The 26,015-nt window shown below is 42.4% G+C and overlaps 1 protein-coding gene across 1 annotated transcript in view; it reads left to right on the top strand.

Moving 5' to 3' along the window:
* The window catches only part of Vopp1 (VOPP1 WW domain binding protein), an 85,571-nt gene extending 59,785 nt beyond the window's left edge, over positions 1 to 25,786 (top strand). Inside the window, exons 3-5 of the mRNA XM_048339594.1 lie at positions 5,900 to 5,977; positions 16,938 to 17,074; positions 24,150 to 25,786. Of these exons, the coding sequence (XP_048195551.1) occupies positions 5,900 to 5,977; positions 16,938 to 17,074; positions 24,150 to 24,340 (406 nt within the window). The 3' untranslated portion in view covers positions 24,341 to 25,786. The remainder of the gene's footprint in view (positions 1 to 5,899; positions 5,978 to 16,937; positions 17,075 to 24,149) is intronic.
* Positions 25,787 to 26,015: the final 229 nt, after the last annotated feature.

The following is a 26,015-nucleotide window of genomic DNA, read 5'->3' as shown; positions in this document are numbered from 1 at the left end:
GGGGGTTATGAGGGACAAGGTAACAAACAGTACAAGAAATGTATCCAATGCCTAACATATGAAACTGTAACCTCTCTGTACATCAGTTTTATAATAAAAACTTAAAAAAAAAAGATACCTGGCTCCAAATTTAGGTCATTTAGGTTTGTATGCCTGGCTGTGTCCTAGGACCACGTATGGTATGACTCTAACCAACAGGCCCAAGTACTATTTAAAGCTGTCAGCAATTTTATTCTAAGACAATGACGATAACCACTGCTTTCCCAGTGTGTGTGCTCTAATGCTACCACACTTGAAGCTGTGAGGTGCTAAGTGACTACTGCCATCCTGCTTGAGTTACGACTAATATAAAGTGTTCTGAGGGGATGAGACTTACTGCTACCTTATTCAAATGGAAAGAATTTTCCAAGGGTAGTTCAGAGTCCCAGAGCCAAGGACAGAGATGTAATCTATCAGATTATGCTGTAATAAGGCTGGAAGTAATTACTTTAGGTAGTACAAACTCCAAATGTTTCATACATGGAGAGGCAGAATGGGAAGTGAGAGTTAGGTTTGTGGATGTTCGACTTCAAGTTGAGAAAGATGTATGTGACACACTGACGTGAATCTGAAAGGGAAGAGTATGTGAGTAAGAGGAGAAATGTTACAGACATCACAGATGACCTTGATTTCAGGGTAAGAACAGGGAGGAATACCTAGAGCATTTAAAGACTCCGAAGTAAGCAGTTCACCAAGCTGAGATCTTAGCTGGACTTGTGCTAAAAATGGAAAGGTTCATTTCCTCAGCCACTCATCAGAGTATCAGGGTCCTCATTGAAGCCTTCTAACTTTCAAACAGATGCTTCATGATTATTTGAAACTCATTTGGGTTTGTCCCTTTCACATTCTGTCACTTTAGTCTTATTTCCTTCAGTGGGACAAGGAAAACCATCAGTGACTTACCTGTTTATTTAGGGTGTAGGCCACCTGGTAATAGTTGCAGCTTTTAATTAAGCATGAAATTATAGTTAACATATTGTTTAGAATTGCAGTTGTTTGGAATGTCAGTGGGTATGTGCATGGTATCTCAATTTACCAGCGGTTGCATTGGGAAAAAAATAGCAGAGGGAAAAGGGGTGAGAGTCTCATCCCCACAGGTGATTGTGTGTTCTTCGAATGCCAAAGAGCCAGGCCAGAACTGCAGGTGAGCCTGGGTGTGCTTAGAGTGAGTGGCTCTTGAGCTGATGAAGGAAGCACTAAGGAGGCTCTGTGCTTTGAGGGAAGGGTGCAGATAATCAGTTGACACTTACCAATGTGTATATGTGGCTGATGCTTCAAGATGGATCTTGAAAAGTGAGCGTGAGCACTTCCGTGGCAGTAATCATTAACCAAACCCTGTGTTACCCAGGCAGAAGACATGGGAACTAGAAAGAGATCTTAGTCCAACATTGCTAACCATAAAAGAAATGATGACATATTCAGGAGAGTTAGACATGAGGTCAACTCAAACTTCCAAGTGAATGAGAGAAGCCACTTTTCAACACAACAGAGCCTTAGCATATCTGCAATGGGCATGGGGGCTGCACCAACAGAAGAGAGGAAATACGCCTTGTAATGTAATTAACTGCATATTAAACCTTGTATATATATATGTGCTGTCTCTGAGCTTTTTTTACTTAAGGCTAGTGCTCTAGCACTTACAGCTCCATTTCTGGTTTTCTTTTTCTCCTCCTCCTCCTCCTCCTCCTCCTCCTCCTCCTCCTCCTCCTCCTCCTCCTCCTCCTCCTCCTCCTCCCTCCTCCCTCCTCCCTCCTCCCTCCTCCCTCCTCCCTCCTCCTTTCTTCTTTCTTCTTTCTTCTTTCTTCTTCTTCTTTTTTTGCCAGTCCTGGGCCTTGGACTCAGAGCCTGAGCACTTTCCCTTTTGCTCAAGGCTAGCACTCTGCCACTTGAGCCACAGCGCCACTTCTGGCCATTTTCTGTATATGTGGTGCATGTATAAGAAGCAAGCACTCTTGCCACTAGGCCAAATCCCCAGCTCTCTTCTTCTTTTTTAAATGGTTAATTACAAATAAGAGTCTTTCCTGCTGGGAATATGGCCTAGTGGCAAGAGTGCTTACCTCATGAAGCCCTGGGTTTGATTCCTTAACACCACATATATAGAAAAGGCCAGAAGAGCCACTGAGCAAAAAGAAGCCAGGGACAGTGCTCAGGCCCTGAGTCCAAGCGCCAGGACTGGCAACAACAAAAAAAGGAAAAAAAAAAAGTCTTTCCTGCCCTGTCTGGCTTCAAACTGCAATCCTCCTGAGTAGCTATGATTACAGGTGTGAGCCACTGGCGCCTGGCCTCCCTGATATTCTTAATCTACTGGATCTGCTTCATTTTTCATGCAGCATAATTTATTGCCATCAAGTGCAGTTTCTACTTTTTTAGGTTTGTTGGTTCTCTCCCCTCTCCCTCCCCCACCTTTTTTTTTTTTTTAAGAAAGGAAGCTCTTCCCAGGCAAGGGTTGTAATCTGGATTTGATTGTGTCACCCCCCAGGACCCAGCACTGGCTCCTAGCATCTCCTTAATGGCAGTTTGGGGGCTGTGTAAGTTAAGAGAATCAGTAGTATTTTAAAGCTGTTTACATGGCTCTGCAAGGTATTGCCTGATTGAAGCCAGTTAAACTGAATATTTCTTATGTGATCATCTTCTCAAAGTAATAACAATTCAGGTATTAGCAGAGAAAACCATGTCTATGGGTCGTGAAAAAACTTGATATGAGAAAACTAGATACTGGCTGTAAAATGACTGTGTGTGTGTGTGTGTGTGTGTGTGTGTGTGTGTGTGTGTTGTTTGTGCAGGTAGTTTCTCAACAAAGCCCAGAACCTTGCTGACCTAACCCACTCTGATTTTCCATATGCGTCTGTTGAAATCTGCTTTGAATCTTAATACATATTAATAAAAAAAATAGCCAGTGCTGGTGACTTATGCCTATGCTTCTGTTTAGGAGGCTGAAATCTGAGGATTGTGGTTCAAAGTCAGCCTAGGCAGAAAATTCTGTGAGATTCTTATCTCCAATTAGCCAGTAAAAAGCTGAAAGTGGAGCCATGTTTCAAAGTGTAGGGGAAAAAAAAAAGAAAGAAAACGAGAAAGAGTACAAGTCCCTGAGTTCAAGCCACAGGACCAGCACAAAAAGAGTTAAACTAAGAAATGAGGGGCTGGGAGTATGGCCTAGTGGCAAGAGTGCTTGCCTCGTATACATGAAGCCATGGGTTCAATTCCCCAGCACCACATATATAGAAAATGGCCAGAAGTGTTGCTGTGGTTCAAGTGGCAGAGTGCTAGCCTTGAGCAAAAAGAAGCCAGGGACGGTGCTCAGGCCCTTAGTCCAAGGCCTAGGACTGGCAAAAAAAAAAAAAGAAAAGAAAAGAAAAAAGAAATGAGGGAGGTGGTAACAAATTGTACAAGAAATGTACCCACTGCCTTACATATGAAACTGTAACCCCGCTCTCTACATCACTTTGACAATAAATAAGTAATTATTTCGAATTAAAGAATTAAAATAGAACTCAATTTTTTAAAAAAGGAAATCTGAACTTAAGAAATAAAAACAAAATAACAAAATCTAATCAGAAAGAAGATAGCTTTGTCTCTTAGCATCCAGACCTCTGTTTTTGTTTTGTGTGTATGCCTGTACTGGGGCTTGAATTCAGAGCTTGGTACCTTTTTTGCTCAAGGCAGGTGCACCGCGGAGAACACATTTCCATTTCTGGCCTTTTCCTGGGTATTTGAAGATAAAAGTCTCACAACTTTCCTGCCCCAGCTGGCTTTGAGACGTGATCCTCAGATCTCACCTCTTGAGTGGCTAGAATTATAGGTGTGAGCTGGTACCTTGTTCAGGCCTCTATTCTTATTGTTGCTCACCATTTTTATTAATGTCTCATATTTTCTACACTTTTTTTTTTGTAGTGGATCTTGCTCAGGGTCTAGGTGCTGTCCCTGAGCTCTTTTGCCCAAGGCTCTATCACTTTGAGCCACAGCTCCACATAGTTTTTGAGTGTTTAATTGGAGATAAGAGTCTCATGGGGACTTTTTCTGCCTGGGCTGGCTTTGAACTGCCATCCTCAGATCTCAGCCTCCTGAGTAACTAGGATTACAGGTGTGTGCCACTAGCACCTAGCCTACACTTATTTTTTAACCTGAAAGGCCTATTCAAACTTCAGTAATCTACAAATTTAGTGCCAAAAATAGGTCAAATTATATATTTCTTCCATATGCTTTAATAGAAAAAATGGCTAGAGGCTTACCTCACAGTCATGTGATCATGTCATAGTATTGAGAACAATGCTTTCCCTCAACCATGCCCATCTGGACTCAAATTGTATTTGTGAAAGTTTCTCTGTAAATACCCAGGTGCAGAATAAAAGAGTTTGAGTTATCATAACATTTTTCTCTTTAAAAAGAGGTAAAATTTTTCTTTAAAAAATAAAATGTTGGGGCTGGGAATATGGCCTAGTGGCAAGAGTGCTTGCCTCCTACACATGAAGCTCTCGGTTCGATTCCCCAGCACCACATATATGGAAAACGGCCAGAAGGGGCACTGTGGCTCAGGTGGCAGAGTGCTAGCCTTGAGCGGGAAGAAGCCAGGGACAGTGCTCAGGCCCTGAGTCCAAGGCACAGGACTGGCCAAAAAAAAAAAAAATGTTGCTTCAAAAATAAAATTAGCTTACATCTGTAATCCTAGCTACTCAGGAGGCTGAGATCTGAATTAAGATCACAGTTCAAAGCCAGCCTAGGAAAGGAAGATCAGGAGATTCTTATCTCCAATAAATCACCAAAACTAACTAACTAACTAAATACATACATACATAAATACATAAATGCCAGAAGTGGCTTAAAGTGGTAGAGCACTAGCCTTGAGTACAAAAACCCAGCAACAGCATCCAGGCCCTGAGTTCAAGCCACAAGACAGGCAATAAATAAATTTTAAAAACACCATCAGCCATGTTGGGGAAGGGTAGAAATTTGGAAGGCACTCAATGAGCCATTGAGGCCTGTAGTAGGCTCATCCTCAGCCCTCCTTAAGTGGCACCTCTGGGACATGCACCTGGGCATGTCATGTGAGTCTGGGCCCTGTCAAGGATGGTGAAGCCTTAAGCATGGTCAGGGATGGAGGAGAGGAAGGGGACAGCATAAGCCTTAACAATTCTATCAACATTTTATGTAAGGATGACAGTCTGCAAATTAAATGATTCTACCATTTGGCTATTAAGTGAACTAAGGCTCTCAATAGAAGTCAGTAACTTGCCACAAATTATTTTCTTTCCAGAAGCTAGTAAGTGGCAAGACTAGGCCACTGCCTAGGTAAGCTGCCTGATCACTGGTTGACTCCATAACTGCTGGGGTTTTTTTTTTGCCAGTCCTTGGGCTTGAACTCAGGGCCTGAGCACTGTACTGTCCCTGGCTTCTTTTGCTCAAGGCTAGCACTCTACCACTTGAGCCACAGCTCCAATTCTGTCTTTTTCCTGGGTAGTTGAAAATAAGTCTTTCCTGCCTGGGCAGCTTTGAACCACGACCCTCAGATCTCAGTCTCCTGAGTGGCTAGGATTACAGACATGAGCCATTGACACCTGACTTTTATAACCTTTGTTTTAACATTGATGGGTTTGGTGGGCAGATCTAGCTATTCCATTCTAGGGATTGAAGATAGCAGAGATCAGCTAGACACTGGTACCTGTCTACTGCAGAGTGCCCTTCCTGATACAAAGTTGGCAGTTTTAATGCCATCTCTGGTGGTGAGGTCTCCCCCCAATGGAATCCACTATGATTTTCTTCCTTCTAAGAAAGCTTACACCAAAATGTGGGTTGCATCACATGATTGGCCCAGTGCCTTCTTTCGATGCAGAGTGGTGACCAGCCTGTACTCTCTCTCCTGCAGATGCCGCTCCTATGAAGATTGCTGTGGCTCCAGGTGCTGTGTGCGCGCCCTCTCCATACAGAGACTGTGGTATTTTTGGTAGGTCATCATTCCCTCTTGTTCCCCATACCCTATTCTAACAAGGTCCCCACCTCCCAAGATATCTTTTTCCCTCAGTAATCACCACCTTAGTTCCAGCGCCTTCACTCTGACTTTTGGACACACTGGACCAGGAAAATAGGAACATATGAGTTGGCTTCCTAAGAGGTACTGTGCTCAGAGTTTGCAGACAACTCCTTCTCATTCCCACAGACTTCTGTCTAGGGAAGAAGAACTGTCTTTTTGGAAAAATGATTGGATGCCAGCCTTGCCCTGTGGCAAGGCTGCTTAGCCAGTTTGAAATGGAGCCAAGGCTGATTGTCTTGAAGAATCAGTCAGGAAACTGAGCCATGTGATAAAGTTTCTGCTGTCTGGCAGTCTTCCTCATATACTTTGTGACTATTGAATCTTAGCCATTATGAGAGTCAGCCTGCTTTCTTGTCCCTCTTCCAGCTCCTCAGGTGTCTGGAGAACCATCTGCGATCTATGAAATTGTGCTTTGAGAAAAGGGTGGGATGCAGATTCCTTAGAGAGAGCTGCCTTCTGTGAATCGTGATCCCTAGAGGATCCTGTAGAGGCCTCTAAGTCTAGTTGCCTGAGATAAAAGTTTTCCTTTCAAGGATGGGAAGGAAGGAATTCTTTAAAACTCAAAGAACATTTCTTACACCTACTCACTTTGCTTCTAAGTGATAGCCTCAACTAAACTCCACTAACGGTTAAAACGTCATACTTTTCATTACTTACATGTCTTTATTACTTTAAAATTCTGACTTTGAACTGGGTGCTAGTAGCTCACAACTGTAGTTCTAGCTAATTAGAAGGCTGAGATCTGAGGATTGAGAGTCAAAGCCAGCCTCCGCAGTAAAGTGTATGAGACTCTTATCTGTAGTTAACCACAAGAAAAAAGGAAGTGTCTTAAAAAGGTAGGGTACTAGCCTTGAAAAAAAAGAGCTCAAGGAGAGTGCCCAGGCCCAGAATTCAAGTCCTAGGACTAGCAAAAAACAAAACAAAACCTCTCTGGGCACGTTACATTAGTCACTTGCATTGTTCTGTGAGGTCTTGTCTTGTCTTCTTAACAGTGTTCCCAGTGATTGGTAAGATAAACCAGTAGGGTGAGTGTAGTGGCTCTGTGTATCACAGGACCAAGGTTTTCTTTAGTAGCAATGCCTCCTTTCCCCACCCCATCACCAGTTCCTTGAATAAGCATTGCAAATGTGAAGGCTGGCTGTCACTAGTATGAGCCCTAGAGCCTTGTGGGAACTGTGACTGGTTGCAGATGTGACTCTGTCTTTGAAGTATGAATGATACCAGTGGAAAACCACTGGCTGAATAGTTGTTTATCCTGTGTCTAAAGACTGAGGATTATGAATGTTTGATCTTTTGCTTTCATTCCTGTCAAAAGACAGCCCCCACAGGCTGGGGATATAGCCTAGTGGCACGAGGCCCTAGGTTCGATTCCCCAGCACCACATATGCAGAAAAAGGCCAGAAGCGACGCTGTGGCTCAAGTGGCAGAGTGCTAGCCTTGAGCGGGAAGAAGCCAGGACAGTGCTCAGGCCCTGAGTCCAAGGCCCAGGACTGGCAAAAAAAAAAAAAGACAGCCCCTGTGTAGACTTATCTTACCGAGGAAATCCATGGGTCCCTTACTGAAACTGCTTATGTGCTTCCTGACTTTTTGTCATTTGCCTCTTGCAATTTACGCATTTATTTATTTTCCTGTTCCCCCCACCCTTCCTCCTTAAGTTTGCCCTGCACTGATTTGAACCTATGATAGCAGAGGTTGGGAGAAAGAAGAGCAGCTTAAACTCATTCCTCACCCCCATGTCGGTCATTGGAATATTAATTATTTAATAAACAATGTTTTGAATATCACTTCATGAACATCTGTTTATTCATAGTGCTGGAATCTACTGGTCTGAACCAGTAACCTATATCCTCAGCCCCTGACCAGGACTTCCTTAGGACCTGCATAGGCAGCGCTGCCTAGGTGGCTACCTCTTCTGAACAAGGAAGATTAATGTTCTCTTTGCCCCACCTCATATTAGCTGGTGTTCCCTCTGTAAGAGAACATGAACTGGTTTTTTTTTTTCCCCCTCAATATTTCAAATGTCACACCACTGTGTATGTGTGAAGGTAGAGTGTACTGGAACTAAAGTAGGAAAAGGAAAGACAAAATTGGAAGGTGAAATTGCAGAGTATGGCTTATCGTTAGGGTAGGCAGGGCTCTCTCAGGAGTGTCTTCATTGGGGCCTTCTGGCAGAAAGAGCAAGGGTGTGGATGGCTGACACTCTGAACCCTAAGAAGGTTCAGAAGCATGATGGCTTGCTTTGATACACCAGGTAACTGCTAAAAATAAAATAAAATAAAAAGTTTTCCAGGTATAGTCTTAGCTACTTGGGAGGTAGAGATTTGGGGATTATGATTTGAAGTCAGCCATGGCATAAAAGTTTGTAAGACTTCATCTCAACAAATGGCAGGGCACACACCTGTTAGTCCAGTTGCTGAGGAAGCACAATGAGTGGGTACATTAACTTGGACCTGTTCTCTGCAGTGACATGAGTAAATACAAGTAGGAGGATCACAATCTAGGCACTTACATAGACCTAAAGCAAGACGGTTTTTCAAATGTTACCTCTCAAATAGCCAATGCAAAAAGATGGTTCTAGTTGTAGATCACCTGCCTAGCAAGTGAGAGACCCTAAATTTGATTGCCAGTGCTGGAAACAAAAGGAATGAGATTGGGAGGGCAAATTTTCAAAGACTAGACATTATATAGCTAAAAAGGAAAACAGTGAGAAATCCCAGATCTTTCTCATCAGTCAGCATTACCTGAACAGGTTTTGCTAGGTGCTTCTGTCGTTGGCTAAGATCACCTATTGTCATCTTTCAGTGATCTAAGTCAGCAGAAGACATATTTAATCCCTAACCTCACGGCTTATGCACCAAATATACTACTAGAAACCTAGGAAAGCAAAGTTGACCTTAGTTCTTGAGTCTGGCAAGAGAAGAATTCAGACAAGATACAAACGTAAGTAAAGGTAATGGGAAAGTTTATTAGAAAAGAAATATGGAAAAGAAAGCAAGCACGCGGCATAGACATGCCATAGGAAGCCACAGCTCTTTGGCCCATTTCAGCTTCGTCTTGTGAGAATTGGAGTCTCTGAGAGGACTTTCTGGTTGGTTGGGCAGGTCTTCTTTCAGTTTCCTATAAGGTCATGACTCTAAAGATTTAGTGCCCCATCCTAATTTCCTCATTCTTTTTTTCTTCCTCATTCTTTTGTAGCCTCCTGTCTCCATTTCATTGTCAGGCAGGTCTTGGCTTATTCTGCTATCTGCAAGTTGTGTAAGCCCATAGTCCCCAACTTGCCTGCTCGTGCTTTCCTATTAATTTATATCACGCTCTGAGGCAGGTAACATAGTGAGGTCAATACTGATGAAGCAGGGTCTCACACAGAGAAACTCTCTTGAGTCCCATCGGTGTAGTTAGGCTCATGCTGGCAAGGTCAGAGGGTCAGCTTCTTGATCAAGTTACTGGAGTTAGACTTCTTTTTTTTTTTTGGCACTGTTTGAAATCAAGGCCTTACAGTTGCCAAATTCAGGTTTTTCTCTTTTTTTGTAATTTATTTATTAATTAAACAAAAATTTTTTGACAAGGTATTGTGCAAAAAGGGTACAGTTACATAGTAGGGCAGTGTGTACATTTCTTGTGATATCTTACACCCTGTTTTTCCTTCCCTTCCCTAGGTCAGGTAGACATATATACAATACACAATGTACCAAGAACATATACAGTAGCCACATGGCCTACGCCCAAGAAAATTCGCCTAGGGCTTTAAATGTAATGTCGACATTAGACAATATGTTGACAGTAGTCTTATATGAACGTACATACATAGCTTTTGAGCTATTGTATTCCACTGAGAGGTCAATTTTTGACCTTTATATTTTGAGTAGTTGTTTGGTTTTACTTACATAATGTTGGGTCGCTGCCCCAATCCTGTGGGAAATACCATTTGACAAGCAGTTTTTGGTTTCACAGACCTGGTCGCTACTGTCTCTCTGTCACCCCATCGTAACAGTCATATATCAGGGAGATCATGCCCCTTTGTTTTCGGTGTTCTAGGCTTGTCTCGCTCAACATTATTTGTTCGAGTTCTGACCATTTCCCTGCGAATAACAATATTTCACCATTCCTAATCGCTATGTAGTATTCCATTGTGTATAGGTACCATATTTTTTGGATCCATTCATCTGTGGAGGGGCATCTGGATTGTTTCCATATTTTGGCTATTGTGAATTGTGCAGCGATAAACATGGAAGTACAAATGTCTTTTTTTGGCACTGTTTGAAATCAAGGCCTTATGGTTGCCAAATTCAGGTTTTTCACTACTTAAGCCACCTCTCCTCTGTTTTTTTGCTTTAGTTAATAGTTAAGGTCATGATTTTTGCCTTGGATCAACCTCAGGTTGGCATGCTACCTATGCATGTGTGTCGTCACTGCCTGACCTATTTGCTGAGATGGGAATCTCGCTAAATTTCTGCCCAAGCTGGCTTTGAACCTCAACTGCCACTCCTTGTCTAAAGCTAAGACTCGTTAATACAACTTTCAATTGGTGGTGCAGCCAGGTTACACCTTGAGGTGTGAATTTGAGGTGCCTTAGCTGAAATACAAAGGATGCTTTGACTGTTTCATCCATTCTCTCACTAAACCTCCCATGCCTAATCCAGGTATGCTGTTCTGCTGGAGGTCCCTTAGAGAGGCACTTACGGTAGTTGAGTTTTGGAAGGAGACATGTCACGCTAATAATTATAAGTATATAAGTTTAGATTCTTTTGAGTATGTCTTTCAGAGTGTGTGCTCCCAGCGAAAGGCTAGAATACAGGGAGAAGGGAGGAGTTAGGGGGTAGGGACAGCTGTTCTAGACCCCTCATCTGACTCGAGGACTTCCTTCTAATCAAAGAGCAGAAAGTTTGGGGAAGAGTATTTTTTTACAAGCTCTACCAGCTCTAAAATATTGAGTGATTGTTAGCCCAGAAGGTTTGAAAGATATCTTCAAGGTTAGAAAAGATAGATCGGTAGCTTTCTTATTGAGCACTGGAAAACACTTGAGTGAAAGAAGACTGATGAGGGTAGTTTTCTGTGGGTGAGCCTTCTAGTCAAGCAGGGTCTGGAGTCTGCCCTCACCAGAAGGTTTCCATTGTAACTGCACTCTTCTCCAGGATATGCAGAGTTGAGAACTGCTATACTATAAGGTCTGAGAATGAAATTCTCAATTGAAATACACACACATACACACATACACCAAATTGGATCCAATAAACCTAATTATTACTACTTCTTCCTCCTCCTCCTCCTTCTCCTCTTTTTTTTGGTGCTGGTCCTGGGACTTGAACTTGAACTTGAACTCAGAGCTTAGGTGTTGTCCTGGAACTTTTTTTGCTCAAGGCTAGTGCTCTACCACTTGAACCACAGCTCCACTTCTGGCTTTTTGTGGTGCCTAATTGGAGATGAGTCTCATGGCTAGCTTTAAACCTTGATTTTCAGGTCTCAGCCTCCTTTGTAGCTAGGATTTTAGGCATGAACCACTGGTGCTGGGCTCATGATTACTTCTGATAATCAAAAGAAAACACAGCATCCTCTCTTAGTTCTTCAGCTTGGAGCCAGTGGCTCACACCTGTAATACTAGCTACTCAGAAGGTTGAGAGCTGAGGATTATGGTTTGAAGTCAGCCTAGGCAGGAAAGGTCATGAGACACTTTTTTTTTGTTTTTTTTGTTTTTTGCCGGTCCTGGGCCTTGGACTCAGGACCTGAGCACTGTCCCTGGCTTCTTTTTGCTCAAGGCTAGCAATCTGCCTCTTGAGCCACAGCGCCACCTCTGGCCTTTTCTATATATGTGGTGCTGAGGAATCGAATCCAGGGCTTCATGTGTACAAGGCAAGCACTCTTGCCACTAGGCTATATTCTCAGCCGTCATGAGACTCTTGTCTCCAAATAACTACCAGAAAACTGGAAGTGGTGTTGTGGCTCAAAGTGATAGAGCACTAGCCTTAAGCAAAAGAGCTCAGGGATAGTGCCCAGGCCCTGAGTTCAAGTCCCACAACTGACACAAAAGAAAGAAAAAAAAAAGGAAAACTACTTTTCTCATATTAATGACACATGCTGCTGCTTCACCTTACTTACTATTATTATTTTTTAATCCTGTTCTACTCCTGTTCCATCTTGTTCCTACCCCAGTGCATCTTTTTTTTTTTTTTTTTGGCCAGTCCTGGGCCTTGGACTCAGGGCCTGAGTACTGTCCCTGGCTTCTTCCCGCTCAAGGCTAGCACTCTGCCACTTGAGCCACAGCGCCGCTTCTGGCCGTTTTCTGTATATGTGGTGCTGGGGAATCGAACCTAGGGCCTCATGTATCCGAGGCAGGCACTCTTGCCACTAGGCTATATCCCCAGCCCCCCAGTGCATCTTTTAAAATAAATTCTTAGACTAGTCTTTCAGTAAGGACTGAGTCAGATGATAAATGATACCTGAGCCAGGATTTGGTTTCCTGCCAGGTAATTGTTATCTTTGCCTCATTTGTTGTCTAAGAATCTGAATAGAAGGCTCAATGTCATCCTAGAAAAAAAACCAAGGGGCTTGGGATATGGCCTAGTGGCAAGAGTGCTTGCCTCGTATACATGAGGCCCTGGGTTCAATTCCCCAGCACCACATATATAGAAAACGGCCAGAAGGGGCGCTTTGGCTCAAGTGACAGAGTGCTAGCCTTGAGCAAAAAGAAGCCAGGGACAGTGCTCAGGCCCTGAGTCCAAGGCCCAGGACTGGCAAAAAAAAACAAAACACAAACCTAAAGCATCTTAGCATTTCTCACCAGACCAGGAGGTGGGTCTCTTGGGAGTGACCACTAGCATCATTTGAGAAGGAAACTTTTGCACACATTCATATCCCAACATAGATTCTTAAGAGTACCACTTTGTATTGAAGGTAAAATTCTTGGTCTCCACCTTAAAGAAAATTGTTGGGGGGTTTTGGCCAGTCCTGGGGCTTGAACTCTAGGCGTGGGTGCAACAGCTCCACTTCTGACTTTTTGTAGGCAATTGGAAACACAGTCTTTTCTGCTCAGGCTGGCTTCAAACTGCAATCTTCAGATATCAGCCTCCTGAGTAGCAGGGATTACAGGTGTGAGCCACTGGCACCTGGCTAAAAAAATAGGTTTGATAGACATACCTGTTACCTTTTGATTCCAAAATTCTTATTGATGAGAGTTACTTGATTTTGTCAAGTCCTTGCAGTTCTGATTTTTCTGGCTGTCAGAATACCACTCTTTGTCCCTTCTCAGAGCCCTTTTCACTCCTCTTACAGAGCTCTTCCTGCTCTGAAACTTTGTCCTTTTGCTGTTGTCTCAAGAATGATACTACTTCTTTCTCTTCTTTCCAGCTTGTGTTTTCCTTTTCCTCCTTCAGAACCCAATTCAGATGTCCCTGAGGAAAGATTGCCCTTTCATTTCACTGTAACAGACATCCTTGTGTAGACTCCTTGGTGCACCAAAGAGTAATTAAAGGGATGCTTTTAACATTATTATGTGAATTCTCTCTCTCTCTCTCTCTCTCTCTCTCTCTCTCTCTTTCTCTCTCTCTCCCCCTCACTCACACACAAACTTAATCTTACATCCCCTATTTTTCTATGTTAGCACTTACCAAAGTTATAAATATAAGTGTGTATATTTGTTGTTTATTGTCTTCCTTCTGTATTAGACATGAAGTTCATTGGGTGGGTGGACTCCATCTGTTTATCCCTCTAAAATAGGCAGCATGGTTTTAGGGGTGTTAAGTACTTAGCAGTAAGTTAACAATTAGTTGTGGAGGGAATCATGTATTAGAAGACAGAACACAAAGACCACAGTTGCAGTCCTTTTCTGACCCATTCTTATCTTCAGCCTCTTTTTTCTCCTTGCTCAGTGTTCCAGAGTTATCTAGTAAATAGATACCACTAACTGATGGCTTTGCTTAATATTACATTAATATTCCCAAAGCATAATCATCCAATCATCTCTTAGTTTTTCTAATGTGTAGTCTGATGCCACCAGCAATAACCAAGTCTGTTGTGTATTCATCCTGCACAAGGCAATGGATTACTTTCCTAGAAGTGGGAGGTTATGGATGGTTCCATGATTCTTATTTTTAAATTTAATTTTTTTGTCAAGGTGATGAACACAGGGGTTACAGTGAGTACATTTCTTGTCAAACTTATTACCACCTCCCTCATTTTTCCCCACTTTCCCTTCCCCCCTCAACCTTCCCTCCCACCAGGTTATACAGTTAGTTTCTAAACATAGGCTCCCCTATGACCTAGCAATCCCACTTCTGGGCATTACGAAGGATCACAAACAAGGCCATACTAAAGCTCCCAGCACAACCATGTTCATAGCAGCATTATTTACCATAGCTAAAATATGGAACAAACCCAGATGCCCCTTGGTAGATGAATGGATCAAGAAAATGTGGCATATATACACAATGTAATTCTATGCTTCCATTAGAAAGAATGACATCGCCCCATTTGTAAGGAAAAGGAAAGACTTGGAAAAAAAATCATACTAAGTGAAGTGAGCCATACCCAAAGAAACATAAATTCTTTTATTTTATTTATTTATTTATTTATTTTGCCAGTCCTGGGCCTTGGACTCAGGGCCTGAGCACTGTCCCTGGCTTCCTTTTGCTCAAGGCTAGCACTCTGCCACTTGAGCCACAGCGCCACTTCTGGCCGTTTTCCATATATGTGGTACTGGGGAATTGAACCCAGGGCTTCATGTATATGAGGCAAGCTCTCTTGCCACTAGGCCATATTCCCAGCCCCAAAGAAACATAAATTCTATGGTTTCTCTCATTGATAATAATTAGTGTGTGTCAAGCATAGTTCTAACAGAGGATCACAATAGCTCGGTAGCTAGGTTCATATGATCATATAAGATGATGATAAGTGAAATGAACTTTAAGATATAGAAACAAAATGTTTTTCATTACTGTTATTTTTAATGTATTGTGTGAAATGTATTATTTTTTTCATTTGTCTTTCCTATTCCCTGTTGTCACTGTATTTGATTGTGGTGAGTATTATATATATGGTTCCATGATTCTATGAGGTTCTGGAAAGTTCCATTGGTCCCACACGTTTAGAGATGGACAAGAGTTTCTCAGTTTTGCTTGTCAGTTTGATCTACCATTATTGACCCTTCGAAAAAGTAACTATGCTTTTTTCAAGAAACAAAAGGTATAATATAAATGGGAAATGAAACCAAGTCATGCATCCATCCATTCTTTCATTATTTCTTTCAATCTTTCTACGAGTATTTTCTTGAATGCTAATGATGTAAGTTGTTATTAGAAAGTCAGCATAGCTTGCTGACTACCTTGCTCTTTGTATCCAAAGAGAGAGAGAGAGAGAGAGGCAAGTTATGAAACATAGTGAAAAGCATAAGGAAGCTTATTAGAAAAGGGATAGAATACAAAAAGGAGGTTATTACATGGCATGATGCCATAGGAAGATGGCATCAATTCATCTTTATCCATATTCATAATACAGGCATAAGCATTAAGCTTAAACTAAGGGGGAAATTAGGGATGGGGGCAAAGGTGTGCATAGAGTCTCAATTATGAGTTCTAGTTCTAGAAGAATAAGAACCAGATCTAATTCTTAGCCGTTCCTGAGAAGTTATCATCATTATCATCACTTCCGGGGAGCAGTCTGGCTCCCAGGAGATAATTTCTCCTGCTCTAAGATGCAGCCTCATTGTTAAAGGTGTTCATCTTCATTTGGGAGTTGATCTGTCCTGCAAAACTCTGCTGTTCTTTAGGGATAATTGCAGTCCCTTGTCACAAAGATGTTATTGAACTGACCTGTCTTTTCTGGAAGCCAAGGTGGTTACAAAGTGACTCTGTAGAGAATGGCTTAGAGGAAAGACATACAAAATGGAGAATGGAGACAGAGACACTAATATTTCCCCTTGCTTTTTGCTAATCTTGAGAGCAGAAAACAATTTCATGTACCTGTTACAAATACATTTTCACTAAACTGAAGGATATAATCATTGTCCCAAAGGTTGAGGTAGGTTTTCTAAAGTACATTTGACCTCTAGAAAGTGGTTTACTGGTCATAAGTTACAGAGCTATGTAATAATTCTAGGAACTATTCTTTACCTCACCTTAGGCTGGAGTGAAGCCTTTCAGTAATCCTCAGGTGAGTGGAACACTCGAACCTTCCTTTTGTGACATTCCATGACTTTATTCACATTTAAGTTTTGTCTGAAAGATGCTGTGATTTCATACAATTTAAATTTCCTTTACATTGCCCCCTTGCTATGGCTAATTGCTCCTTATCAATATTGTCAATGAGAGTCCTTAGAGGAATCTATAGTTTTAGGGTTTTTTTTTATTGTATTTTCTCTATTCTTCCAAGTTATCTGTAATTAAGATGTTCTGTAGGAAGGGTATTTATGTACCTTTATAGATGTTTATATAATTATGAGCACCACTGCTAGGAAGTATAAATGCATGGCTTTATGTCCTTGACAGTAGAGAATGGGAAATGGAAGAAACAATAAGGATAGCTGGATTCACTATTTGAAACAGGATTTAGGCAGCATTTTATGTTTAAGATTAAAATATTGAGTTGAGGTCAGAGCCATGGACCAGCTAATAGTTGCAGGAGTCCTTTGAAAGCAGGTAGCTCTTTGTAGATATTTGAACCAAAGGACTCACAAATCTTCTCAGTGTCATGTCTGCCTGGTGTCATCCACTAGTGCAAAGCCCCGGTATGCAGTGGTATAGGACTAAGATCAAGGTGCATGTACACCTAGCTTATGGTGTTCCAAGATCCTTGAGGAGTCTTGAGCACAGGGCTGGGTCCATGGGACCTCATCTCTTCCGTATGTCTTTTCTCTGAGCTCCAGCCTTGTCTCTGCTCTCCTCAGGTTCCTCCTGATGATGGGTGTGCTCTTCTGCTGTGGCGCTGGCTTCTTCATCCGCAGGCGCATGTATCCACCACCACTGATCGAAGAGCCTGCATTCAATGTGTCCTACACCCGGCAACCCCCAAACCCCACTCCAGGTCAGACAGTCCTCTTTCTCTGTCACTCTTCCCTGCAGTACATGTATCATCTGTAAACATTTGTCATGGGTATGACTATAGCATATACTGGAAGAAAGAACATTTTGGCCATTTTATTCATTTAAATTCCAGTGACTAACTTTATAAATCATTTGTGCTTGTCACAAACATATATAGGATTGTGTGATCCTTGCCTTATATAACCCTCATATTCTGTTTTGTTGGGGGTTGGGAGATTTTTTTCGTCTGTGTCTTCCAGTACTAGAACTTTCTTGGTTGGTTTTTTTCCACTCAGGCTAGCACTTGAGTCACACCTCCACTTTGGTCGTTTTGCTGATTAAATTGGAGAAAAGAGTCTTGGAGACTTTTCTGTTCAGGCTGACTTCAATAATTCTCAGATCTCATCCTCCTGAGTAGCTAGGATTACAGGCATGATCACAGGAGCCTGGTTAAATTATGATTGGTGTACCTTAAGTGAATGTTTTATAATTCATACATGCATACTGTTTTTTCTCTGCCTTTTCCTTTAAAAGTTATTTTATGTGGAAATTTACATAAAGGCATAGTAATGTTCCTGCCATTCTTAACACCTCTGGATTAAATATTATGTTTGCAAATGATAATTTGCTCAGATATTCTAAGATTGATGATCTTTGTTTTGCTCTCTTTTGTTCTACCTTTTATTTATTCATTTTTTTCAAAAAATATTCATTGTAAAATTACTAGTCTTTCTATTTTTTTTCTTGTTTTTGTTTTGTTTATTTTTTGCCAGTCCTGGGGCTTGGACTCAGGGCCTGAGCACTGTCCTTGGCTTCTTTTTTTTTTTTTTCTCAACTCTTAACACTCTACCACCTGAGCCACAGCACCGCTTCTGGATTTTTCTGTTTATGCAATGGTGAGGAATCGAACCCAGTGCTTCATGCATGCAAGGCAAGCACTCTACTGCTAAGCCATATCCCCAGCCCTATTTCTTCTTCTTCTCTTTTTTTTTTTTTTGTCAGTCCTGGAGCTTGAGCTCGTGGCCTGTGCACTGGCCCTGGTTTCTTTTTCCTCAAGGTTAGTACTTTACCACTTGAGCCACAGTGCCACCTCTGGCTTTTTCTATATATGTGGTGCTGAGGAATTGAACTCAGGGCTTCATGTACATGAGGCAAACACTCTACCACTAGGCCATATTCCCAGTCCCCTACTTCTTTTTTTAATTTTTAAAATTTTATTATAAAGGTGATATACAGAGGGGTAGTTACATAAATCAGGTAAAGAGTACATTTCTTTTTGGACAATGTTACCCCTTCCCTCTTACTAGTTTTCTTTCCTCCCTCCCTCCCTCCCTCCCTCCCTCCCTCCCTCCCTCCCTCCCTCCCTCCCTCCCTCCCTCCCTCCCTCCCTCCCTCCCTCCCTTCCTTTCCTTTTTGTGCCAGTCCTAGGGCTTGAACTCAGGGCCTAGGCTCTGTCCCTGAACTCCTTTTTTGCTCAAGGCTAGCACTCTAACACTTGAGCAAAACTCCACTTCTGGCTTTTTAGTTAGATTAGTGGAAATAAGAGTCCCACAGACGTTAATGCCTGGGATGGTTAAACCTTGATCCTCAGATCTCAGCTTCCAGAATAGCTAGGATTACATGTGTAATCACCAGAACTCAGCAAATTACTAGTTTTCTGAGTACTCAGGAACAATGTTGACAACTTTATAGATAGTTCTATAGGCATTATATTTGTCTTCACTTTCTTTTGGAACTCACTTTCCTTAGAAACTCAAAGACTAAGAGTTGCATTTCTGAGCCAGGTGCCAGTGGCTCATAATTGTGATCCTAGCTACTCAGGAGTATGAGATCTGAGGGTCTCGGTTCAAAACTAGCCAGGGCAGAAAGGTTGGTGAGACTGTTATCTCCGGTTAACTGTCAGAAAACTGGAAATGGTGCTGTGGCTCAAAGTGGTAGAGTGCTAGCCTTGAGCGCAGAAGCTCAAGGACGCTGCCAAGGGACTCACAAATCTGAATTCAAGCCTCACTATGGGGCAAATAGAGTTTCATTTTTGAAAGAGCTGAGAGTCAAGCTCTAAGGAAATCAGTGCTCTTATGATTGAATGATTCAGGGAACCAGTTCAAAAGCTTCCAAGTAAAGGCAATTAAACCATTGCCTGTGTTCTTTATGGTATACTACATAATAGTAAAAATTTGTCAAAATCAACGCTATAAAATTGTCTGACAAGACAATCTTAAGGAGCATTTAGTGAAGAGCTAGTTATGTATTTGGCAGAATGGCTATGCTTCTAATAATTGGAAGAATAGGTAGTAATGAAGGCTATGGCTATAGTGTTACACTTTAAAACATGTTTTCCTTGGATGTATCTAATACTGATTTCTTTTTTGTAAAAATTAAGTAGGTCAAGTAAGCAGAATATTCCTATTGGTAAGATGTAGTTTTGGCCACACTTTTTTTAGTGAGTTTGTTGATGGTTTGCTGACTGTTTGATGTCTCAGTCCTATAATAAATCTGTCAGTCTGTAGTGATGGTGGCTGTCTGGCTGAATGAAACCAGCTAGGAGAGTGGGAGGGGTTTTGGCAGTTTAATTACTCACCATTCCTAGCGGAAGCATGAGCAGGGCTGCTTCAGCTTCAGTAGTACAGACATGTGGACAGTCTTTTTTTTTTTTGGTGCTGATCCTGTGGCTTAAACTCAGAGTCTGGGTAGTGCCCCTGAGCTTTTGTGCTTTTGTGCTCAAACCATGGCTCTACCACTTGGGTCACAGTTCCATTTCTGGCTTCTTTTGGGTGGTTAATTGAGATGAGAGTCTCACAAACTTTCCTTCCTGGGCTTCCTCTGAACCATGATCCTCAGATCTCAGCCTAAGTAGCTAGGATTATAGGCGTGAGCCACTGATGGCTGGCCAGTCTGACTTTTTGAGCTGGGTAGAATAAGTGTACTATTGTCCCATGGTATCCATAAAGAGAATGGCCTCTTGGATCTAAGACTATCCAAATCCTTACATAAAATGGCGTGGTATTTGCATATAACCTGCACATTTCTTCTTGTATATTTCAACTCATCCTAGATAACTTAAAATCCGTAAGATAACACAAATACTTTGAATAGTTGTTATCCCATTTTGTTAGGGAATCATAACAAGGAAAAGATACATACATGTTTGCTGCAGATGCAGTGTTTCTCAATAATTGTGCTCTATACTTGACTAAATCTGAAGATGTGGAAGCTGTAAGTTAATCATTAAATTACCTCACCTTATCTCTACCCCTGTGCCTCTAACATTTCCCATTTGTTGTTCTTCTTTATTGCTTCTCCCCCTGGAAAGATCAGTGAGATGAGGGAGCCCTGGGTGGGGCTGTGGTAGTCCTGTGCTTTTAGAGGTCTCTTGTCCATGGCCTTCTTTTGCACTTGCTCCCAGTGACCACTTTAGGACAGCATTACATTAAGAACCTAGAATTTCTCAAAGAAACTAACCAGAAATGCTTAAAATCACTTTGTTTGAAAAGCAATAGTGCCAATCTGTTACTAGCCATCTTATGGTGACTAGTTGGCCAAAGTACTAGGGAGGAGTGTGGCTGTCAGAGTAACATCATCTAGACAAGCCCAAAGTTGTCACTGCCTTATACCATGTCTCCTGCTGCCTATGGTCATCCCTCCACAGTTTACATGCTTTTAGATGACAATAAAAGATACTTCATTTCAGCAAGCTTAAAAAATAAGGAGTAGTTAGCTGTTGTGATAAAGTCACAGCGATGATGGCTTAGCAGCATTCTCAAAGACTCCATTTCCTTTAAGCTGTCCATGCTGCCCTAACTTGTGTATCCTTCCTATTTTTCACTGCCTAGAGGATGTCTGCCTCAGTGCTTCGCTATCTAACAACGACTTTCAGTTTTTAAATCTATACAATGAGAATATGTAATGGGACTCTCATGGTATTACTGTAGGACTTGAATAGCTTTGTTTTGGAGAGGGAGGGTGCTCTATTTTTTTTTTTTCCATTGTTCACACTTCGTATTTTCCCTGATTTCAATCTCAATTTCTGGTGTCAATTCCTCTTTGCCACTGTATCCTTTAGAATGGATTACATGGATTTCATTGGGAACCTCAAGTTTTGTTATTTGGAGGATTTTAAGGTGCTTTTGATTCCAGAGTGTCATGCCATGCAATTATGTGCAATTTGTTTTGGTTTGGTTTTTTGCCAATCCTGGGACTTGAACTCAGGGCCTGAGCACCGTCCCTGGTTTGTTTTTTCTCAAGGCTAGCACTCTACCACTTGAGCCACAGAGCCACTTCTGGCTTTTTCTATATATGTGGTGCCAAGGAATCGAACCCAAGGCTTCATGTATACGAGCCGAGCACTTTACCACTAGGCCATATTCCCAGCCCCAATTATGTGCAATTTGGAAGGAAGGTCTCTGATGGCTGGGGCACCTATCTGGCCTTCCTGCTTCCCACTGGCCTTATCAATTGGGTTTCACACTTGGGATGAAGACTTCCTGCTTTCTCTTCCTATTTGAGTCTCCCTGCCTCACTGTCCATCTCCGCTTACATTGGCCAATGTCTTGCCAAGGGCTCTCCTTTTAGCTAAACAAGTAGAAATCTGGCTTAGGTCTGAACTGTGCCTGTCTTCTGTAAGAGCCATCTGGCCTGGCATTGTTTGGCCTCATTTGGTGGGGGAGCCTTTGGCTACTTACCACAAGGCAGTAGTGTCTGTTCCCGATGCCCCATTGCCTTAGTTAACCACACAGGCAGAGCTCAAAGGATGTTCTCGGCCAGCTGTTGCCAACTTTTTTTTCACCACAGTTCATGTTCTTAATACATAATTCATTAACTGCATGTCTGTTCTATTGTGGTTCTTTTGTATTTGAATTGATAATCAAAAGCCTGAAATAGAGTCATGTATGTAAGATAATCTCCAAATGCAATGAGCAATTATTTCTGATTTTTGAAACAGTTTCCTCTCCCTTTCCCACCCTCTCTTTTCATATCTGTCTATTTATCTATCCATACATCCATCTTATCTATCTATCACCCATTTATCATCTATCTCTTCTTCGTTCAATTTTTTTTTTTTTTTTTTGTCAGTCCTGGGCCTTGGACTCAGGGCCTGAGCACTGTCCCTGGCTTCTTTTTGCTCAAGGCTAGCACTCTTCCACTTGAGCCACAGCGCCACTTCTGGCCGTTTTCTATGTTTGTGATGCTGAATTGAACCCAGGGCTTCATGTATGCTAGGCAAGCACTCTACCACTAGGCCATATTCTCAGCCCTATTTTCTATCCGTATCTTCTTAATTCTATAACACATTAATTGTATAGCACATTTTATTATAACACATTTGAGATATTCATGGCCATTGATGGTAAACACATGCCAAGGCAGTGGATAAGATGCCCTGACAGAAGCAGGCGCCTTCTGTGGGATCACACAGGGATGAGATGCTGCAGCATTGAATAAGTGGCATCCGTGGCTGACTTCTGCCCTGCTGGCACCAGGAATGCAGGCCTACTTTTTGCTGCTGTTTCACTTCCCTTTGTAGATTTGTAGATTTTCAAGATTTGACTTATACCTGCCTGCGAGGTTTGAAATACCTTACCCAAATGAATGGGCATCTTCCTAGGAATCAGGTCTTTACTTAAGTATACTCACAGAGGGAAGAAAACAAAAATAGATGATCATCAGCAGTCCAACCTTGTAATCCTACCTACTTAGAAATTGAAGATCAAGAGATCATAGGTTCAAAGCCATCCAGACACTAAGAAAAAAGAAAAAAGTTACAAGACTCCATCTTAACCAGTGGTTGGCTGGGTGTGGTGGTATATGCATATTATTCCAGTTGAGGAGATGATTGATGAAACCAAACCTAAAAATAAGCTATGAAATCACAAGTCAGAAGTTTGGCCAATTTGGGACAGGAGAGCTATTCTCTTATCCCCTGTCAGCTTTTCTGAAACCCTCCATGTCCAACACGCTAGCCTGCATCTTAGATCCTCAGACTTGGAGAAGAGCATCCCTGATGGCTTTTAGGACAATTAGGGTGCATAGCAATAGATCAACTCTAGCTCTGCTATTAGCATAGGTCTTAATGATTTTCACCTACCTGTGACCTTGGGCTTACAGTGAATGACAGGGATTCCCTGATCGTACAAAACACTAACTCAGCAGGTTGGACCTAAGACTTTTTCCCCCCTTTTCCTTTCTTTCTTTTTTTTTGTCCAGTCCTGGGCCTTGGACTCAGGGCCTGAGAACTGTCCCTGGCTTCTTCCCGCTCAAGGCTAGCACTCTGCCACTTGAGCCACAGGGCCGCTTCTGGCCGTTTTCTGTATATGTGGTGCTGGGGAATCGAACCTAGGGTCTCGTGTATCCGAGGCAGGCACTCTTGCCACTAGGCTATATCCCCAGCCCCTCCTTTCTTTTTTTGATCAATCGTGGGGCTTGAACTCTGGGCCTGGGCGCTGTCCCTGAGCTCTTCAGCTCAAGGATAGCACACACTCTGCCACTTTGAGCCAGAGTACCTTTTCTGGTGGTTAATTGGAGATAAGAGTCACATGAACTTTCTTGACCAAGCTGATTTGAACTGAGATCCTCTGATCTCAGCCTCCTGAGAAGCTAGGATTATGGGCGTGAACCACTGGCTGCCGCTGAACCTGAGAATTTATATTAGAAAGCCTTTAGCAAACTCTTCCATGTATTGTTCTTGAGTATTCCCTTGAACTCACTGTCTTTGGGTGTGTTGGATCCTTGATGCAAATTAATGGAGTGAATCATGATGTGAAAGGTCCAACTTTGACAGCCCTGTGACTGGCTCACACCTGTAATCCTAGCTACTTCAGAGGCTGAGATCTGAGGATCACATTTGGAAGCTAGCCCTGGCAGCTAAGTCTGTGAGACTCTTATCTCCAATTAACCACCAGAAAAATAGAAGTGGTGCTGTGGCTCCAAATGGTTGGGGATAAAGTTCAAGCTCTGAGTTCAAGCCCCATGATTGATGAGAAAAACAAAAAGGTCCAATTTTGAAATGCCAGGGACTGCCTAATGGTGTATGTTTGTTTGTTTTTTCTTTTGAACTCATGTATGATTGTCTTGTTTTACAGGAGCCCAGCAGCCGGGGCCACCATATTATACCGACCCTGGAGGATTGGGAGTGAATCCAGTGGGGAATACCATGGCAATGGCTTTCCAAGTCCAACCTAATTCACCCCAGGGAGCCATGACCTACCCACCTCCTCCTTCCTACTGCAACACTCCCCCACCCCCATATGAACAGGTGGTGAAGGACAAGTAGTGACACATGGTGGGGGAAGGTAGAAAGACCGGATGGGCCTCTCAAGGCCCTCCACATCCCCATGGACATTGGCTTCCAGGAATGGCCCAAGGGCAAACTCCTTTGATATCTTCAAAGCAAGTACAGCTCCCTTTCAAGTTTTCCATGGAGGACAATATTTGAACTCACAGGGGCTCCTCTGTTGCTTTTGTTTCTGATATAGTTTGGTGGAATGTGGCAACAGTCCCCAAGGGTTGGCATTCTTAGGGTGACACAACCATATCCTCATGAGAGAGGCTAAGAGGAGAGGAGAGCAGAGCCTGAACGTGAGGAAGAATGGATGGAGGGTGGCTAACTGAGCTGAGTCCAGTAGACAGCACAGCCTGTGAAGAAGCAGCTGGGCAGAGAGGAGCCCACAGGGTGCCTGTCAACTGACCCAACCCATTCTTCCAGAAGCTTTTAGAGATGTGCAGAGGGGAATGAGTCTCCTTTCTGTGTCACTCACATCCTAAAGATAAAACAAACCCTTTAACAGGCTTCAATCTCCACTCCCATCCCCAAAGTAGGCTTCCCTCTGCATAGACTTACAAAAGCTCAGTGTGTACCACATCTGCTGCCAGATGAAGATCAGAATCAGGACCAAGTGGACATCTGCAGTTATTGGAAGATCACTAAGGAAAGTCATTGAAATGCATGGGAAATCACTCCTGGCCCAAACCGACACTATTTGATGAGCTCTTGTTCTGATTTGGAGAAGAAAAAAAAAAAGTCCTCCCCTTTTAGTGCATTTCTGGAAATGTATGTGTCCTGTCCTTTGAGATCAGAGGTTCTCCATGGATTTCACTGCCTAAAGGCTTCTACTGTTTTCTCTGAAGCTCTGATAATGTGTTTGATAGATACTTTCAGAGCAGAAGGATATATTTCCATCAGTCCTTTAGAAAGAGAGAATGAGGCCAAGATGGCCCAGTAGGGCACCACAGCCTTGCCAAACCAGAACCGGTAGTGATGTTTTTAGTCCCAGTAAGAGTCTGCTGGGCTTTGAAGAGAAGGAGCCTGCTTAGAGAAAGAAGGAAACTGACCATTTGATCTAAAGTAGAATCCAGATGTAGTTGGAGATATAAATCCTTGGAGTAAGAATCATAGCTCACCCCATAGACTTACAAGTAATCAAGAAGAGTTGTTGACAATTAGTGGGGAGTTCTATTGCTCTGTGTAGTTAGTTGCATTGATGTGTATTTAAACCCAGAATGAGACCTGATCATGTTGTGTGTATGAGGAGCAAAGCAGCATAGCCAAGATGCCTAGATTGCATGTAGTATTGTCAGGAGCAGAACTATAAGTAGAGATGGTTCTTTTTTCTTTTTCTTTTTTTCTCTCAAGGTTAGAGCTCTGCCACTTGAGCCATACCTTCCCTTTGGCTTTTTGGTAGTTCACTGGAAATAAGAGTCTCATGGACTTTCCTGCACATTTCCTACTATAATCCTCGGATCTCAGTATCTTGAGTAGCTAGGACTGTAGGTATAGGCCACCAGTGCTGGGGCAGGGGTCTTTTTTTTTTAATGAATGAATTCATAGTCTTTGAGAAATTGTTATTCACTGACTTTGAGTACCCAGACTCACTCAAGTGGACATTGAGTGTTTTCTCTTCCTCCTGCCATGGCACCAAGAGGCATGATGTCCATGTTCTGCTGGGAGA

The sequence above is a fragment of the Perognathus longimembris genome, chromosome 2 (assembly GCF_023159225.1).
Source record: "Perognathus longimembris pacificus isolate PPM17 chromosome 2, ASM2315922v1, whole genome shotgun sequence".
NCBI lineage: Eukaryota > Metazoa > Chordata > Mammalia > Rodentia > Heteromyidae > Perognathus > Perognathus longimembris.
The sequence above is the reverse complement of the archived record's forward strand: the minus strand, read 5'-3'. Positions and strand labels throughout refer to the sequence as shown.